A 21,581-nucleotide genomic window follows, 5' to 3' on the forward strand; every position below is an offset into this window, starting at 1 on the left:
AAAAAAGTTTTAACTTTCTAGGATAAAGCAACTGTGTGAGTCTCATATGAAGAAAACTATAAAATTTTACTCATAGATATTGGGGGGAAAAGATTAAATAAATCTAACAACGAGCCACAGTGCTAGATGGTAAGAAAATATGGTAAAGAGGTCAAAACTCTTGAACTACCTTAAATTGCCAATCAAAAATCCATGACTGTTTCTGGGCTGCTGTTGTGGTGATGCTGTTTTTGTTTTGTATCTTGACATTGAACCTGATACAATGATTCTAAAATGTATTTGGTAGAATAAAAGGACTAGAATAGACAAGAAATGCTTGAAAAGGCAGACAAAAGGCAGAGGTTGGGAGAGCAGTTACAGTACCCAAATTAAAATACATATGTGAAAACCACAATAATTTAAAAATTAATACTGCTACCTCACACCTTTCATAAGCACAAATTCTAGATGGAGTTTAATATAAGTCCAGAGAACCAATGAAAAATTAGAGTAAAATATAAGAAACTATCTAAACTTTGGGCTGGGAAAACCATCTTAAATTAAATACCAAAGAAAGAAACAAATAGAAAAAGATTGAAGATTTTGGTAACATGAATATGCATAAATGTATGAAGATAAACTCATACTACAAACATATTTGAAAAGCAAATGTCAAACTGAAAGAAAATACAGTATTACCAACATACATGGCAAAGGTTTACTATTGATTGTTAATACATAATAAGCTTTTCCCCAATTAAGAAAAGATAAATATCCAATAGAAAATCTTGGTAGCAATATGACCATAAAACTTTTTAAAAAATGCAAATGGCCAAAAAACATAAAAAAGAAAAGCATTCAATATCACCGATAACAAAAGAAATTTCATAATTAATCACTATCAAATTATTTTGTAATGATATAACCTAGTATTTACAAGAATTTCCACTTATATATTGCTCTTAGGAAAACATTGTAATGGATATCAAAACCATTTAAAGAAAAACATTATAGCCTTTCATCCAGTAATTCCTTCTGAGTAACATATTTTGAAAAAATAATCAGAGATGCTTATAAAGATTTAGGTACAAATACCATCATTATAGCTTATTTCTAATTTCTCAAATAAAGCTAAAGGTATAACTTTATTTGAGAAATTAGAAATGATCATTTAAAATCATGTTCTTAACATACAAGGATACAGAAAATGACTGATTATATAAGTGAGTAAAAAGCAAGTTACAATATTGCACATATAGTATTACTGCAAAATATACTATTTATAGCTGTCAGTACACATGCATTTTAAAGACTATAAGGATATAAAACAAGTATTAATTGTGGTTATCTCTGGATAGTAAAATTTGACACATTTTACTTCTTTATACTGTTCTGTCTTTTCTTTCAAAAGACATGCATCAATGTTATAGTTGGAAAAAAATTAATATGATACATCTTTAATATTTTTGAGATGGAGTCTTGCTCTGTCACCCATGCTGGAGTGCAGTGATGTGATCTTGGCTTACTGCAACCTCTGCCTCCAGGGTTCAAGTGATTCTCCTGCCTCAGTCTCATGAGTAGCTGGGACTACAGGCACACACCACCACGCCTGGCTAATGTTTGTATTTTTAGTAGATACAGGGTTTCACCATGCTGGCCAGGATGGTCTCGATCTCCTGACCTCGTAATCCACCCATCTTGGCCTCCCAAAGTGCTGGGATTACAGGCATGAGCCACTGTGCCTAGGCTAAATTATTAATACTATAAAATATTAGATGAATCTTATTTATTAATGTTATATCTATGATGCAAAAGCAAACTATTAACATCAACCTATTTTAAATGTGGCTTTAAGCTTATATGGCAGGATTTTAATGTATCTATGTTCAACAATACAACAGGCTTTATGGGATATTTCACATATGGAAATAGACTTTATGAGACATTTTTCTAAAATTACCTTTTATTCCAAATGTAGGTTTGAGAATATCATTCCTAAAACTGTTTTCCCTTTGTCTTCCCAAATGATGAAGGGTTAATAGTAATAGTAAAAAATAATAGTAGCAGTACTTTTATAATGGTTTATTGTTCCTAAGTGTTGCCATCTGCGAAAGAAAAATTTATTACATTTATATTTTCATAAACTCAGTAAGGAACTACATAAAACAACTCCATCTTATCATCCTTGGCCATACAACAATAATATTTACATTTTTTATTTCTTCACTGACAAAGGCTGGCTTAATATGGGTTGTTAGCTACAAACTGCTATCGAATTTGATTTACTATAGTATACCTTAAAAAGTAATGAAAGTATTACCATTTGACCTAATTTATGCACTATTTTTTAAAACATAGAAAATAAATGTTGACAAGGATATAGAGCAATCAGAACTATCATACACTGCTATTGGAAGTATTAAGTGAAAACCACACAACAGTATCTACTAAGGTTAAATATGCATATATCCTATCATTTTACAGTTAACATCCCACATCTAGATCCAACAAAAATATATAGGTATCTATTTACAAAAATAACACACACAAATGTGTTAGCATGCTCCTTGCAGTACTAAAACATCCAGACTAGAAACTACTTAACTGCTTATCAACAGTAGATAGGATATATAAGTTGTGACATATTTGTACAATGAAATATTATGTAACAATGATAATAAATTATCTACATCTATACCCAACAGTAGGTATCGCAAACATAATGGTGAACAAAAACAGCCAAACACAAAAACTTGGTGAAAAATAAAATTTTTATGCTTTGCTAGTAGAGATGAAATTTCTAACTGAATCAAGTAGTTGCTGTTAATTCTGTCCTAAAATATTTTAGAGAGTAAATTTACCTTATTTCCCCAAAGACTTAAATTCTAATTTCGAATATGCCTTATTTCATTTCAGTTTTACTGGAAAAAATATATAAAAGTAACATTTTAAGCAAGTAGAGTTGACTAAAACATTTCTAAAAAGTACAATTTCTTTCTACAGTCCTGTTATTTATTAATATAAAAATTTATACATTCTACATCAATTATTCTTTTTTTTTTTTTTTTTTTTTTTTTCTGAAACAGAGTTCTGTTCTTGTTGCCCAGGCTGGAGTGCAATGGTGCGATCTCAGCTAACCACACCTTCGCCTCTTGGGTTCAAGTGATTCTCCTGTGCAGCCTCCCATGTAGCTGGGATTACAGGAACGCACCACCACATCCGGCTAATTTTGTATTTTTAGGAGAGACAGGGTTTCTCCCTGTTCTTTAGGCTGGTCTCAAACTCCTGACCTCAGGTGATCCTTATGCCTCAGCCTCCCAAAGTGCTGAGATTACAGGCGTGAGCCACTGTGCCCAGCCAACATCTATTATTCTTAATCAAATCATGCCCAGCTATTACATGGTTATCTATACAATCTTATATCTTCATCTCAATTTTTGACACAGCTATGACACTTATAACTAATGTAGTAAAAACACATCGGTAACATACACTAAACCCATTCTTTTCCTTGGTCAGTGGTTCACACAAATTACAAGAATGTCATAGAAACTTGGCTTTTATTACAAAGCTTCAGAATTGAACAAGTTTTCTTAAATGAAATTCAACTAAATACTGTCACAGCTTAAGTTGTGGAACATAGATAAACCCGATTAGTTGGTCTTATGTATATCTTTGTACAAGACTTGAAAAACACCTGTAATTACCTTGAATATTCACATAAAATTTTTTTCTCATATTAAAACTAAGCAGTATAATTCTGCTACCACTCGCTGATATGTCTATACAGAAGGCACTGTGTGAAGTACTTTGTATCTCTTTAGACTGCCATCATTTCTTTAGATTTTCACAACAGCCCTGTGAGGTAGGCCCTATGACAGATGGAACATCTCTAATCCCCAAATCCAATGAAATGCTCCAAAATCCGAAAGTTTTGAGTGCCAATATGACACAATGAGTAGAAAATTCAACACTTAAATCTTTGCTTTCTGACAGTTTAACATACACAGACTTTGTTTAATGCACAAAACTATTCTAAAATATTGTATAAAAATTACCTTCAGGCCATGTCTATAAGGTATATATAAACATAAATGCATTTCATGTTTAGACTTGGGTCCTATCCCCAAGATCTCTCATTATGTATATGCAAATATTCCAAAATCTGAAAAAAATCCAAAACATGTCTAGCATTTTGGATAAGAAATATTCAACCTGCATTATCTCCATTTTGCTGATGAGAAAACTGAAAATTTAACCTTCAGAAAGGTTAAATAACTTGTCAGTTATTTGGCCAGGAAGTTGAACAGGCATATTTAAAATAATGATTGATCTGACTCCAAGTCCTCTATGATTAATCACAATGTAAACATACCTCTCCTTGTCACGTTGGAGTGTGGGGTAGGAAGAGCTAAAATAAATCAACTTTCTTCACTTTCCATTTTCAAAAATCACTTTTCTGACAAACTGAATTAATCTTTGGCTACAGCCAACCAATTACAGTTAGAAAGTTATCATCACTTTTTCATAACACAGCCTGCAATCCACAAATGAATAAAAATCTATCTTTTCCAAAATATTTTTCTGTGATTATGGCACATTACAAGTAAAACTGTCTCTAATGACATAATGAACCATAAATTAGATAGATGCATTTACCCCCAAGCTCTAGCAAAGAACACAGTTCTTTGACCAATGGGTTTGGTATAAGACTATACAAGGACCTAGTAACTGTAAACAGATGATCCTATATGCAGCTACATTAAGATGGTGGGCCTGTTTGATGACCCTTAAATTATAGTAAATACTTATTACCCACAATATTAGTAGTGCTTTGGGAAATAAAGGAAACCTTGGGCTGTTCTAAGTATGGAATGAAGCCTACAGAGAAGACAGCAGAAAATAAGGAGGCAACTGTGATCATCAGGAATTTACTAGAACCATATTACAGAGAAAGAAGTGATCATGAAACTGTAAGCAGCCTCAGAACAAATCCTCAGAAATCTGGGAAAGGCACTAAACCTCCAAGGGCAAAGTTTGCATGTAAATGTCAAGAAAGGAGAAAGACAGGAGACCAAAGATTAGTAGATGCATCTGTTATCCTCTCTCCAAACACAATTTAGGACATGCAATGCTAAGATAAGGGACCAAGTATGTTTTTAACTCTATGGCTCAAACAACAAGGTAAGGAACTAATAACCCTGTCCATATTGCATATATGCAAAGAGTGTTTTTAAAAGTAGCCAGGCACAGTGGCTGACACCTGTAATCCTTTTTGGAGGCCAAGATGGACGGATCACTTGAGGCCAGAAGTTTGAGATCAGTTTGGCCAACATGGCGAAATCCTGTCTCTATTAAAAATACAAAAAAGTTAGCTGAGCATAGTAGTGCCCACCTGTAATTCCAGCTACTCAGGAAGCTGAGGCATGAGAATCACTCAATCTGGGGAGGAGGTTGCAGTGAGTGGAGATTGCGCCACTGCATTCCAGCCTGGGCAACAGAGCAAGATCCTGTCTCAAAAAAAAAAAAAAAAAAGTAAAATAACTTACATATAGGGCCTGAAAATTAATTCTGATTCCAAATTACAATTTATCATCACAGAATGATGTCAAAACAAATAATTTACAAACTCTTTTTGCAGCCACAAGGAGTACTTGATACATGCTTTATACACAATGAAATGTATCTATCTGCTTCCAGGTCTATCTCTTCTATTAAACAGAGTCCATCTGTACATGGAGAAAAAAATAATCCACTCTCAGTCCAAAAGCGTACCAATATAATTTACTAGGACCTACAGACATTTTTAATCTTAATTCACCCTTTTATTTGTATCTATCCATATCTGATTATAAATACATCCTGTCCTACATACTAGTAAACACTTTGGAAAATTTTGAAAAGAAGAGGAATGATATTATTGACCATTCCTGCACTAGTGAGCAAGGTAATATTTTTCTTTCGCATTTTAAAATATTTGGATATAATCCTTCCAAAGTTAGAATGAACTGTCAAAGGTAGGTCAACTACACGTTAGTAGGCCACGTTTCCAGACCCTCTCAGATTGTCAGATAGCACCTCGGTAACTGACCTATAGTCAATTCAAACAAGATGTAGTTGTTAAATGCCTAGAGAAGGACAAAAAGATGAGGTACTATTTAATAGAAATGATAATTACTACAAGTTTTTAATTAAAAATCCAGATATCACATATTGGTTGATAGTGTTCCAAAGGCCAAAATGTCAAATAAGGAATTATCAAATATAACTAGACAGCAATCATAGTGCCTGTGTGACAGGAAAGATGCTAGGAGCACAAGCTCTAGATCTACTTACTAGCTGTATAACCACAGATGAATCACTTAACCTCTCTGTGGCTATGTTTTTTCATCTGTTAAACTTGCCCCTTAGGTTATTTGTAACAATGTAGCCAACTAAGCTCTCAATACCTCTTACCACTCATATTAACAAAATTAATATGCTAATAATCTATATGTTTAATTCCAGTCTCTCACTTGAGTCCTTCATTTCCCATCTTCTGTAGCTGCATTTCTCATGCTAGTATTTGAAGATCTTGGGGAATCCTCAAATTTCCCACAACTTCTTTTTAATTTTGTGATTTCATTTTGATAATAATCTTATAAAGCCCTTATAAGCAAATGTATCCAAATCATTTCAGTGGCCTTCATAAGTGAACTGATATTAGATTATGTGCCATGCTAGCAGAAGTGTATGAAGCTATGGGACCCAAACTATTGACACTCATTCAAGACTGGGAGGCTGAAGGAGAGGTATCCAGGATTCCAATAGGAGATGAAACATCATCTGACATGCTGAAAGACGGAGGCAGGAACTGCTAGGATGGGAAACTCTTTAGAGAAGTAATATTTTAGGTAGAGACAGCAGCTTGTGCAAAGTCTAAGAGGAAAAGGGGGAAAGAGAAAGAGGGTGGGAGAGAGAAAGGAGAAAAGAAGTGGAGAACAGAAAAGTATGGCAGGGATATTGAGGCAAGTCTTGTTTGACACACTAAGTTTGTCCTTAATCTTATGGGCCATCGGGAACAACTAAAGGTGACTGTACAGAGAAATAATGTGAGAAAGACCATTTTGTGTCTGCATCTGGAGAGTACATGAGGTTGTAAGTAAAGCACTCAGAAGTCTATTGCAACAGTCAGGTAAGAAATTATGTGACTTAAATGAAGGTTATGGCTGTATAGCTAAGGAGAGGAAACTACCAAATGTGTCAGTGAAGCTAAAGGAAAATAACATTCAAGGATGAAGTAGTCCATGGTATTGTATACTACAGAGAGATCCAGGAAAATAAGGACTAAAAAAGGGTCCATTACTTCAAGAAAAAGAGGTTATGGTGACATTGGTAAGAACAGTTTTAGTGAAAACAGTTTAGTGGAAGCCAGATTAGCAGTGTCTTGATGTGTCATATGCACAAATTAAGAATTCAAGAAAGTTGTTGAAAGAACAAATACATTTTGATGCTGTTTGTCTGCTCTAATCCAGTCACACTAGACTTAAGCTCTTTGAGGTTACTGCAAATCAAACTGCATTCAAACAATAATTATCCCAGAATCATCCTACCATTAAAGATGGCAGAATCAGAAGAAGCAACAGCTACAATTATGAGCTAGGAGAAAAAAAATTAGATTTATTTCAGCTGATGTACTTAGAACAAAGTCAAATAGTTTCATTTCTGCTTCCAGTCTCCCCCTCAAACTATCCTTCCCCAATTTATCCCTCACACTGTGGTCAAAGGGATCTCTCTAACACATACCTGATTACATCATTCCTCCCTAAAAATTTCTTCAAAAATCTCCCTATCTTCTTCAATTAAAAAAAAAAAATTCAGCCCTGAAAGTGACAAACAAAGCACTTCATGATCTGGCCTCTGCCTGTAAGTGCTGCAAGCACACTCAGCCACATGTGGTTTCTTAAGTGCAACATACACTCACCTGCTTCCCTGAGTTATTTGCTCTATTTGCCCATGGCACCTTGACATGTCTCTAAAAAACACTTTGTCATGCTGTATACCAACTGCTTACTTATTTGTCTTTACCTCCACTGCTCAACCTAGTTCTGAACTCATAATAAGCACTCAATACATTTTCCTGGGGTATTTGTTTGTTTGTTTGTTTGTCAAATTAAAGTTGCTTACTCCTCTATTTAACAAGCATTTGAAAATCTGTTTGTTTAACTCCAAAGAGCTAAGCTTATGTCCCAAAATGTTTTCAGCATCCCCATGAGGTAACTGATTTTAAAATATGATTTTTACTCATAGTAAATACTGAATTTTTTAATACAAAAATACTGCTTTGTGAGGCAGAATCTGAACGTCACAGACAATCCAGTTCTGAAAATACCTCTCTTTTGTATGGCAGTTGTACTTTATTTAAAACCACAATCAAAACAAAGGCCAGATGAGGTGGCTAACACCTATAATTCCTGTACTTTGGGAGGTCTAGGTAGGAGGACTGCTTGAAGCTAGGAGTTCAAGACCACCCTGGGAAACCTAGCAGGACCTTGTCTCTACAAAAAAATAAAATAAAATAATTTTTTTTAATTAACCAGGCACGATGGCACGTGCTTGTAGTCCTAGCACTCAGGAGGCTGAGGCAGGAAGATTGCTTGAGCTCAGGAACTCAAGGCTGCATTGAGCTATGATTATGCCACTGCATTCCAGCCTGAGTGGCAGAGTAAGAGTCCTATCTTACCAAAAAAAAAAAAAAAAAAAGAAGACAGGTAAAATAGAGTCAAATTTAGAGTACCTACAGATCCGTGTCAGTTATACATTAGCAACTAGACAAATCCATATTAAAATATGTGGAATTTTGAAAACTGCTCAGGAAGAAAACAGCTGCTGCAGCTTGAGCACCAGTGCTTTTCAGTGGAAAACTGGCTCTGCATAATGGAAAATCTGAATGCTAATAAAGAAGATACCCTCCATTTCCTCTATTAACCTGAGTTCTCTCAGAAAAGACATCAGTAGTATGAATAGTATGAAATCCATTCAGTAGCCATACAATAATACCATAGCTAAAATATACCAAGCACATATTTTATGCCAGAATTATGCTACGTATCTTTCACACATTACTTACAACATCTGTCTGATCTTAATTACTAGTATTATCCTTATTTATAGATTTAAAAAGTTAGGATTAAAGGGCTTGAATAATTTGCTCAATCAAGCTGATGTCAGTAGGGCAATTTATAATTGATATTATATGCATAATACCAACAAGATTTTCAAGAGCCTAGAAAAATATAATTTAGGTTTCCAAAACACAAAAACTGCAATATCAAAATTAATGTTTACCTAAATATCTGCAAAACATGTCATAATAGTAAGTAATCAACTATCATCCAACTCTTAATTATGGATTGTATTGAATGTGGGCTGTAGTATATTTTAGCATATACCAGATATGACTTAGTGTGGGGCCTTAAAAAATAAAGATGACCAAACTTCACAAACATCTTAAAAATATCACTGAGACCCATTACAAAACAGCAAAAGATACGAACTGGTATTTCACCAAAGAGGAAATATAGGTGGCAAATAAGCATATGGAGAGGTGTTCAACATTATTAACCTTTAGGGAAACACAAATTAAAACCATGATGATGCTGATTCAAAAAGTGGAGAGAAAAATTTAAAAATTAAAAATAAATATTAAAAAACATCATTAGCTATTAATACATACCTATTACAACAGCTAAAATAAGAAATAATTTTATCACCAAATGCTGGCAAAGATGTAGAGGAAGAAACTGAACCTCTCACACATTGCTGGTAAGAATGTAAAATGGTACAGCTACTATGAAAAAACACTTTAGCAATTTCTTATAAAACTGTGCACTTACATGTAACTTAGTAATCACACTCTTGGATGTCTATCCAGAGAAACAAAAATGTATGGTCACATAAAAACATGTATATAAATGTTCATAACAGCTTTACTGGTACCAGCGAAATACTGAAAAGAATCCAAATGTCCCTCAACAGGTGAATGGTTGAACAAATTCTAGTACATCTGTAACATGAACTACAACTCAACAATAAAAAGGAATGAACAGTTATTGAATTAATATATATATATAACAATCTGAATGGCCCTCAAGGGCATTATGTTTAGTAAAAATAAAAGGCAACCTTAAAAGATTACAAGCTGTATGATTCCATTTGTATGCCTTTTTAATTATTATTAATATTATTTTGATTGACAAATCATTGTATACACTTATGGAATACAATGTGATGTTTTGATATATGTATACGCAATGTGCATGATTAAACCAAGCTGATTAACACATCCATCACTTCACTTATCTATCATTTTTTATGGTGAAGCATTTGAAATTTACTTCCTTAATTATTTTGAAATATAAAATACAGTATTATTTATTACAGTCACCCTGCTATGAGATAAACCTCAAAACCTGTTCCTCCTGTCTATCTGAAACTTTGTAACTTTTGATCAACAACTCCCCATTCCCTTCCTTTAATCCCCTTCCAGCCTCTGGTAACCATATTCGCTACTGTAAGTTCAATTTCTGTGGCAATGAAAGCAAAAACAGACAAATGGGACAGCCATTTCTCAGAAAAAGACATACAAATGACCAATACGTACATGAAAAAAAATGCTCAGCACCACTAATCATCAGGGAAGCACAAATGGAAACCAGAATGAAATACCATTTCACATCTGTTGGAATGGCTTTTGTCAAGTTCAAAGATAACAAGTGTTGGTAAAGATGCAGAGAAGAGAACTCCTGCACACTGTTGGGAATATAAATTAGTAGAGCCGTTATGGAGGTTCTGCAACAAGCTAAAAATAGAACTTCCACATGATCTATTGATTCTACTTATAGGTATCCAAAGGAACTTAAATCAGTATGTCAAAGGGCTATCTGTACGGCATGTTCACTGCAGCATTATTGATTATGTATTTTTAGAATTACATACCATTCTAAAAATGACAAAACCATAGAGATGAAAAACAGGAAAGGAGGCAGATAGGTGGATATAAACACAAAGGTGGCAGCATGAGGGAGTGTTTTATGATAATGGAATAGTTCTGTATCTAGATTGTGGTGGTGGTCACATGAATCTATACATGAAATAAAACTTCACACAAATATACACACATTCACATGAATGCAAGTTTAAAAATGGTTAAAACTGAATAAAGTCTGTAGTCTACATAACAGTAATGTACCAATATCAACTTTCGGTTTTTGACACTGGGTAAACATGAACATAAAGATGGCAACCATACACACTGGGGACTACTAAGGGGGAAGGAAAAGAAGGCAAGAGAGTTGAAAAACTAACTAATGGGTACTATGCTCACTACCTGAGTGACAGGATCAATCATACCCCAAACTTTGGCATTATGCAATACACCCATGTAACAAGTATACAGGTACTCTCTGAATCTAAAATAAATGTTGAAATTATTTGTTAAAATCTGCTTTTGATATTGTACCATAGCTATATACAAAGTCACCACTGGGAAAAGTTTACACAGGGTTCATAAGACTCTGCATTATTTTTGTCTTTTCTATAATTATTTCCAAATAAAAAGTTTAAACAAAAAACAGCCTTGGTTATAATAACCTGAATTTGAGCCCAGGTCTCCCTAACTCTAAACTTGTGCTACCACCCTGTGTTCTATAATGCCAGCAAAATCTGTTTTATTAAAACATACTAAATATGCATAATTTCCTAGAGAGAAACATGTAATACACAAGAAGTCCATCCTGGGTCACATTTAAAGAAGTTAAGGCAATTCAAAAGAAACACTTTATTAGAAAGAAATTTAAAATACCGAATCATTTCATTCATAGCAACTAAGACCAAGTGTTCCAATGTAATAATCTGGTCATGAAAAGAGAACGTCCAAAGTCTAATAGGAGGTGATGACTGGGCTGCTTTGGCATAATGACTAGGGATACTTTTTTTTCACTCCTTTCTTAGTAGAGGTAGCTCTCTAGTCTTCTGCCATGTTACCTTGTTCACCTGAAAGGTTAACAGCTGTTCTGCTCCTTCCATACCAGGCAAACAAGCTGCAGAGTAGAAAGCTGTAAATAAAGCCATTACAGCATACATTCACTTGGCATCCCTTTTCCATTCCTGATGAGACCATCCTTGTGAGATGTAAAACACAGCCAAACTACAATCATCACAGCCAGAGAGGTGAGCTAAAATTACCACATCATTTTTGGGAGTAAGCAAAAGTTGCTTCCTGTCTTCATATAAACTTACCATACCCTTATACATTATGTAGCAGCTATGAAAAATTATACATTTAGGCAAGAGCAAGATAATAATATTTCAAAAACAAAATAGTGATGAGGTAGTTAATGATATTCTGCTTTGCACTACTTTACGTTATTTCAATAATTACTCTAAAAATATTTTTATTGATTGATCAGATAAATAACAAAACCAGAGCCAGATGGTTCACTGTGTCAAGTCTCCAATGCCGAATGTCCTATTAGTCAGAGATGCTACAAATACAATTACATATATTAAATAATTCAATTTAACAAATATACAATATTAAGTATTTTTTAGAAGAAGACATTGCTTTGGGAGTGGACACAAAAAGAGAAAATGGCACTATTGTGTGGCTCCCATGGGAAGACAGCAAAACCCAAAAAAAGACCATTATTACTGTTATTAAGTGTGTGCTAACACAGCAAATTCAATGTTATCTTCATAACAGGAAGAAGAAAACTCGTGAGAGTGATCTTCAAGTATTTTAAAATGAAGTAGATATCATCAGTTGTACTTCCTCAGGACAAAACTAAGATCATGTGTATATACATATATGTGTGTATATATAAAAGATCATATGTGTGCATATATCTTTTACATTTATATGTAGATAGATATGATCTTTTAAATTTTTAAAAATTAAAGCTCATATATTTATAGAATTTAGGACATATACATTAACTTACTAGCTAGAGTGATATCTTGTTAAAACTACTGGAGCGGACTTCCTGAGACCCTTTCCAAGGGCCTGTGTTACCCAGAGGCCCCACAGGACAGAAGAAAGCATTTTGATACCCAGGGCCACAAATGAACAATCCACAGATATCACATATAACAGAGACCTGTACCCTATGAGGTAACCTGAGGATGGAGTGAGTCATATTGGGTGGTGATTAAATGACACAGCCTCCTCTTTCAAGAAGAGTTTTACATTTTAGACAGGAAGCAGAAGTAGCAGAGGAGAAAGGAAGTGTAGAAGCATCAGAAGAGAAGGTGAAAACTGAGCCTTGATTATGGCAAAGCAGCTGGTACAAAGCAACTGACACCCACCTCTTTTTTATTTATTTGTTTATTTTTTTTTTGAGACAAGATCTCAATTGTCACTTAGGCTGGAGTGCAATGGTATGATCTCAGCTCACTACAACCTCTGCCTCCCAGGTTCAGGTGATTCTTCTGCCTCAGCCTCCCAAATAGTTGGGACTAAAAGCGCTTGCCAACAACATACCCTGCTAATTTTTATATTTTGTGGTAGAGATGGGATTCACCACAGGCTTGTCTTGAGCTCCTGACTTCAAGTTATCTACCCACTTCGGTTTCCCAAAGTGCTGGGATTAGAGGCGTGAGCCACCGCACACAGCTGTAACTGATACCCAATTGTGAGGGAACGACGAGCTGACCAGTATTCTGAACTTTCTGCTAAATTGCCAGAACTGTACAATATCCTCGCACAATGTTTCAGTTCTCCATAAGACCCTTCTGTTCAGCTGCCAAAGCATTTTCCTACTATCTTGTGTGAATTTATTATCACCACAGGGAACCTGGAGATAACAGTGAACTTCACATGAACTTTGTACTCTTGGAAAAAGCCACAGTCAAGAAATTACTCCCACCCTTTTGTGTTGTGGAAAAGGACTTGCTAGATAAAACTGACAGATGACCACTTTGCAGCCCATGACAAGGCCAGACATAGACCTTCCAAATTCCCATTCTCTGTCTCATACATGATTCGCCAAACTGTTTGTCCCCATTTACCATTCTGGTTGGTCAATGCCCACAAACAACCCGACCAAACTTTAGTCAGGCTCCTCTCCTTCCTGGAAACCCCTAAACTTTGGTCCAGCCTGGAGCAATGGAAGGTAAGCAACCTCTCCTTAACAGCCTTTCCCAGGACCAGCTGACCTCAGGGAAAAACATTCCCTGATAACTGTTTCATTAAGCCACCCTCTCATACAATTCCTCAGCCCGAATTCTTTGTAGCCTTGTTTACTCCTTAATATAAAAGAAAAGCCCTTTTCTGCTTAACCCTTGGGACACTTATAGCTCATAGTTGAAGCAGTTATCCTGCTGCAATATTCTGCCTCCCCCTATTGCAATCATCCTCCTCCCTGTATTGTAACAGTCTGTTTAGATAAAGACTCTCCTTACCCAAGTCCAGATTTGTTTTTGACACTTTCAACCTTCAAACAGCCTAACTTTACAAAAGACAAATTAAAACCATTAAATATCCTCTCATTTACAATATTTTTTATAGAATCACAGCTACTGTATCTTTTTGATATATAACCACATAATAAACTATAACACCTATTATATTTTTCCCAATGTTGAAATAAAAAAATTAACTAGACAATTACTTATTAAAATAATTAGAATATGCTGGTTAAAATTAAGCATTTCATGATGCAAATGAAAACCTGAACCCAAACAACTTAAGTTTTGAAATCACTCAAATCATTTCTTTATATTTTCACTTTTGTCTTATACAGTTCAATTATTGTCTGACAACCTACTCAAAAGAAAAAAGTTTGATGAACTTGTATTTATGTTGGCCAACTATTAATTTGAGCTATGAAACTAACAATAACATACTTGCTAAAGTTCTGTCTGAATAACTTTCTGCAACAATCTGTCACTTATCCAGTGGTCCAGTACCCTAATCTCAGCCTAGTGCTTTTCACTGTAGAGGGTGCTGTAGATTGCACATTAATTGAAGAACATTAAAAAAAAAAATCTCCAATGTTTTTAATCAAGAAGAGAAATATATTAGACATTTCTACATCAGAAAGGGTTTTTTTCTAAAATACTTACATTTTTATTTATTAAAAATATTTTGAAATAATAGTCACATAACAAACACATCATAGAAAAGTCAACTACTCACCCGCATTGACTATAGCATCTACCTCTAGCAATGTGATGTCACCTCTATAGAGAGAAACTTTTTCTGCCAAACTTTTCTTCATCTGGGATATTTCCTGAGTATTTTCTTCTGTAATAAAAAATGAATATGTATCAATAATATTATTAATTAATTTAATCAAGATAACTTTTTAGTCACGACCACTACCAGACCCAATACATGTCATGTTCTATTACAAAAAACAAGTGGAAATAACAGCATAGGTACTGGGGGTGTGATTTATTCTCTATTTATTTTGTAATCCTCAAAACGAACACACTATCACATACAAAATGGACATGCAATAAATTTTGGCATGTTATATTGGTCAACAAGAAATTCAATACTTTTGGGTAATTTTATTTAAATATCCATTTAAAAATCAAATTATGTACCATTACATTCACAAGGAGGTAAGAAAAAGATATACTAATCTTTAATCTTAGCTAAGAAGAACTTACCTAAAAGGCATCCTTGAAAAGAATATATATATATTTGAGCAAAAAAACATTTAGGTTCAGCTGTTTGCTACTTTTCTTTTTTATTTTGAGAGGGAATTTCACTCTATCACCCAGGCTAGAGTGCTGCAGTGGCGTAATCTTGGCTCACTGCAACCTCTGTCTCCCAGGTTCAATAAATTCTTCTATCTCAGCCCCTCCACCACGTAGCTGGCATTACAGGCATAAGCCACCATGCCCGGCTAATTTTTGTATTTTTAGTAAAGACAGAGTTTTGCAATGTTGGCCAGGCTGGTCTAGAACTTCTGACTTCAAGTGATCCACCCACCTCTGTCTCCCAAAATGCTGGAATTACAGGCAAGAGCCACCATGCCTGGCTAGCTCTTTGGTACTTCTAAGTAACAAACTATCACACAGGATAGGAAATTTTAAGAATATTTGAATTTGTGAAACTACTCCTTTCTTATCAAATTGTATTTTACCTTTTGCTCTAGAGGGCGCTACTAGATTTAAAAAAGAAAGCTCTACTCCAACACACAACAGCCAGCAAGAGGGTATATTTAAAACAAGCCAAAACCGTTACATTCTGAAATGTGATTTTCAGAAAATGATTTAGAGCGAGACTATAAACTTGAATTTCCATTTATTTTTAACAAATAGTAATAAGATAAATTTAGTAAAAAAGCTGTACAAAATAAATGCTTTAAAATAAATTGCTATTCATAAAAAGGTTTTTAGTATATTTAAAGGAAAACTGATTTATATTTTTGAATTTATATTAAACTCAAACTTTTAAAAGTATTTATGATATGTGTAAATCTTCCATGCAAGGAGATACCGCTATTCACTCACTGAGATACTTTCATTTTTAAAAGTATTTATGATATGTGTATATTTTTCATGAGAGGAAATACTGCTATTCACTCACTGAGATACTCTTATAAGCATGCAATTTTGAGACATCTGGGGGATTAGAGCTGATAGCTTATGAGTCACCTAAATTGTCTTTGGACCACAATAGTGCCCCACCCAAAAAAATTTAGCCAAGACTAAGAAAATAACCTGTGACCATAAAAATGATCCTTTCTCTCTCTGTCTATAAAGCATTCCCTTCTTAGTAACTGCTTCTCTCCCAGAAAGATTCTAATCAAGATACTCACTGGTTGTAGTAATAATGAGAAGGAGAATAATGTGGGCAACTTGTATATTAAAGAAGTAGAGAGATACTTTAGGAAACCTCAAAATATGAAATACTTATACTTGAATTGACCTCTCAGAAACTCCTACAAGTACTATTTATCTCTGCCAGATGGTGGTGAAGAGCAGACTTTACTACCAGACTGACACTGTTCAAATCCTAATTTTGTAAATTAACAGCTAGGTAAGTTTGGATAAGTTATTTTCTCTATGCATCAGCCTGTAAACCACTGGCTCCTTCACCGTTAACATGAGTTCATTACACTTAGAATGTTTGCCTCATAGTAAGTGATCAACGAACACTATCTTTTTTTTTTTTTTTTTTTTTTTTTTTTTTTTTGAGCCAGAGTTTTGTTCTGGTTGCCTAGGATGGAGTGCAATGGCATGGTCTTGGCTCACTGCAACCTCCGTCTCCCAGGTTCAAGTGATTCTCGTGCCTCAGTCTCCAAATTAGCTGGGATTACAGGTATCCACCACCATGCCCAGCTAATTTTTTTTCTATTTTTAGTAGAGACAAAGTCTCACCATGTTGGCCAGACTGGTCTCGAACTCCTGACCTCAGGTGATCTGCCTTCCTCAGCCCCGTAAAGTGCTGGGATTACAGGTGTGATCCACCACACCTAGCCAACACAACTTTTTTTTTTTTTTACAAAGGTGACAAATATTATTTCAGCATCCATGGACCACAATAATAATTTTTTAAAAATAATTTATTTTAAATAAAATATATATTATTATTCCTTATTAGTGAAAGAGACTGTATTTTGTTTGTACTCTTATCAAATTGTCAACACCTGACCCAATGACAAAGAATCCAAGCCACAAGTCCTTGAGTTCCACATCCAACTAGTTTCAATTGTGATTACTGTGACCAAACTATAAACTCTTGATTCCCCATTAATGATTATAAAATGACAATAAACATTCAGTGGCTTTGTCAGGGACAACTGGATATTTAGACTATTGGGAACCTAAAAATTATAAAGAATCATCACTAAAGATGTTTCAGAACTCTATCAGGCATTAAATTGACAGACATCACAAATGAATGCAGAAAGATTGACCGTTTCAACTTGGAAGACAATGTAAATAGATTTCCTAATCATTCTTTAACTGCTTTTAGCTCTAAAAAGTATTATTTCCTCATTTTCTCATGAAGCATTATGTACGTAACATTACATTTCTACTGACAGAATTTTTAAACATATGAGACAATAAATCATATGTTTCTAAAAGTAAAGAAATTATAAAAGAAAGGTGTGGGAAAACATTTAAGTTTAGACCATTTATACCACTGTTCAGTTTTTTTTGTTGTTGTTGTTTCTTTTTGTTTGTTTTGTTTTGAGACAGAGTCTCGCTCTGTTGCCAGGCTGGAGTGCAGTGGCGTGATCACAGCTCACTGTAACCTCCACATCCTGGATTCAAACAATTCTCCTAACTCAGCCTCCCAAGTAGCTGGGACTACAGGCGCATGTCACCAAGCCCAGCTAATTTTTCTATTTTTAGTAGAGACAGGGTTTCACCTTGTTGGCCAGGATGGTCTTGATCTCTTGACCTTGTGACCTGCCCACCTTGGTCTCCCAAAGTGCTGAGATTACAGGCATGAGCCACTGCACCTGGCCCCCATTCCATTTTTTAAAAAGAAACTCTAATCTGTCATCTGCAGATTTTTTAAATGGAATATTTTGAGACTGAAGTGAAGATTCAAGCAATTCAACGTATTGAATTAATATACTGCTGTGACATGTTGTTCAATTAAGTTACTCAAAATGGTCTTTACTCGAATTATCAGCATTATGAAGGAATATTTTCATTGTCTCTCATTTTAAAAACTAATATGAGGCTCTTTTTACCTCAATAGTCAGATTATACTTACAGCCCAATTCCTCACATAGTATGCCAAAAAGATACATACATCCTTAAAGGCTATAGTTTGATAGTACTAATAATTAGCAGTATTTCCTTCAATAATAAATCAAAACCTAGTGGAGTATTTTTGACTACCAACTATTATTTGCAATTACACAATATAAATTTCCACTTAGAGGCCACCTTTTTAATTTGCATAGCAATACCTTGCCTTCCTTTTCACAAACAGATCTCATTGTATCTTTTTCCATATACTAGGTTTTCAATAATAAATAGAACAAAAAGTTACCAAGTAATCTCCCTCCTGGACATTCTGTATGTACACAAAGCACCAACTCAAACTTTGTACATCACTGGATTTATTCAACTGTAAGTTGAAATATCTGTCAGTGTAAACACATGACAGTAATTGCTCTTCCATACTGTATACTTTCGATATTGTCTAAGAAAACCAGAAGTAGCAGTGATTAAAGCAGTAAAAACAGATTTTATTCAGAAACTATTACAATAAAGGAAAATAGACCTCAGTATAGAACTGAGATCCATTCCAAATACAGCAATAACAAGCAGGGATTTATTACCAAGGAGCAGGATGAAGGCCAGTGGATATACAATAACTAAGAGGAACCATAGGGGGATTCTGGTTATAGCACCTTAACAGTATTCTTGCTGAAGACAAGCCAGGGTGATCACATATTGCCTGGTGGGGGGTGAGCAATTTGACCAAATATCAAGGGTGATCAGATATCAAGGGTAAGAGATTTTCAGTTAACTAACTTAGCAAGATTTTTGCTGAAACTGGGCTATGCAGGTATTACAAGGAAGGGCCTAGACAAGAAAAGGGCTCAGAGAAACCTGACTAAAGTTTGGTTAAGAAGACAATCTTTGTCAGTCCCTCTTCTTGCTCAAGGAAAGAAGAGATTCTCATGAAGTTACCCACATATGAAAAGTTGTGGTGATTTCCAGTTTATACCTGGTGGTACAGCTTCAACTTCTTGGGCTTTAGGAAAAGGATAGTTTTAGTTCTCAGTGATACCAAGTGAGGAAGGTGGGGAAAAATTAGAAATGTTAGTGTGGAGACTTGTAGTCAGCTATCAGAGGAAACGAGAATTGACAAAATGTATAAGATGGCAGGATCCAGTCCAGTATACAGGTTGGCAACAGAAAGCTTAAAAAAAAAAAAGAACAGAAAGAACAGGACTAGAATTTAATAACCCACAAGGGTACACTATAATTTTCTCTTTCCAGTCACCTCCTTTTAAAATTCTTGTTTAAAAAATAAGTCTGGTCTCATTATATTTGGCCTGGTGATTTACATAATTGCAGCAAGAATGACCACTTAGGCCTTTTTGAGTTTGTTTTGCTGGAATTTTTCATGAGGAATCTCAGATGAGACTTTTAAAAGCCTCTTGAAGCTTAAAAGTCAAGCCAAGCACGACCATATTTTTCCTATAAGAACTATAGATTTGGGTGAATTCCTCTCTTCCTGAGGTTCCCAAAATATCCTAAGCTTCCTGGACCTATCAGGAAGTGACCTTCCTTACCCACCTGTAAGGCTGGGAACCCTGTAACAGCAGTCCCCAACCTTTTTGGCTCAATGGACCAGTTTCATAGATGACAATTTTTCCACGGACTGGGGGTAGGGAAGATGCTGGCTCACCTGCTGCTCAACTCCTGCTGTGTGGCCCAGTCCGTGACCTAGGGATTGAGGACCTCTGCCCTATAAGCCAGGTAACAGGCCAGTTTGCCCAAGAGGACTTAGTAAACATTGACTCCATGAAGTCTTTGTGCTTTAAAACTGTCTGGATATAGCTGATTCGATATATCATTCTCAAACACAACATTCCAGTCAAAGCCTTGGTTATGAACTGATTTTTCCAAATATGTCCTGTTTCAAGGAAAACAGAACCTTATTGAACTTATGCAAATAATTGTATTGCCATTGAGAATAAGAATAATCAATAAGTGTTTCTGAATTCTGCTGGAATCAGGTTGGAAGAAAAGATGTTTCATCTCTTTTTACAAAAACATAAGCTACTAAATTGTCATGAGTTATAGAAAGCATGAGAAAACAAAACAAAAAAAAGGTCCTTAAATAAGAGATTAAAGAATGAGAAATGTTCCAAAACAATAGCCATAAAAATTATAATTATTTATTAGTTTATTTGGCCCCATGTAATTGATTCCTCTGCTTTATCCCAGGTTAGCATTTTGTGAACCTATCAGCTTCTCTACTAGCTCTGGAAATCCATACTCATTCCAGTGGTATGGTCTACAATACCACTTAGTGGTATCTAAGCAATGCCAGTAGAAGGCTCTACCCCTGAGTGCCTAGCATAGTCCTTTCCATGGATCTCTGAGACAATCAGTTTTGTTGAAAATGAAGCATTCTGGCTTATAAGCTGATTATAAGAGCTTTCAAGAAAAATCAAAGTCAAAAAAAATTATCTGTGGATAATAAAAGACATAAAATGCCTGTGATTAAACATCTGTTCATCATAAAAATGATAAAATTGATGAGGGAGTTGGTTATTTTTGTGGCACACAACATTTAAATAATAGTTGGCATCATGACTGATAACATTATATACCAGGACATATGATGGACAATGAGGGTATTGGCAAATGTTTATGAAATTCACATAATTTCTGGAATGTTTTTATTATTAATATTTACCCATAAAAATATAACCTAGAAGAGCTTAAGCATCACTATTTACTTGACAATGTTTCCCACATAATTTAATATCTCAAACAATATTTTTACTAGGTGAAAAACAAATCCTTTGAAATTTTCCAGGGGACCTAGGGGAAATTTCAAGGTCAATCCAAGATTAAGAATTTATTGAGGCTTTCACAAGATGGCGCCGAAAGCAAAGAAGGAA

At 34.8% G+C, this 21,581-nt stretch overlaps 1 protein-coding gene and 1 pseudogene across 1 annotated transcript in view; both read right to left on the minus strand.

Moving 5' to 3' along the window:
• The window catches only part of LOC141585675 (aminoacyl tRNA synthase complex-interacting multifunctional protein 1 pseudogene), a 53,449-nt pseudogene extending 38,308 nt beyond the window's left edge, over positions 1-15,141 (minus strand).
• The window catches only part of MACROD2 (mono-ADP ribosylhydrolase 2), a 2,026,697-nt gene that overhangs the window by 1,924,143 nt on the left and 80,973 nt on the right, over positions 1-21,581 (minus strand). Inside the window, exon 3 of the mRNA XM_039479347.2 lies at positions 15,155-15,262. Within this exon, the coding sequence (XP_039335281.2) occupies positions 15,155-15,262 (108 nt within the window). The remainder of the gene's footprint in view (positions 1-15,154; positions 15,263-21,581) is intronic.

This window comes from Saimiri boliviensis, chromosome 9, assembly GCF_048565385.1.
Source record: "Saimiri boliviensis isolate mSaiBol1 chromosome 9, mSaiBol1.pri, whole genome shotgun sequence".
NCBI lineage: Eukaryota > Metazoa > Chordata > Mammalia > Primates > Cebidae > Saimiri > Saimiri boliviensis.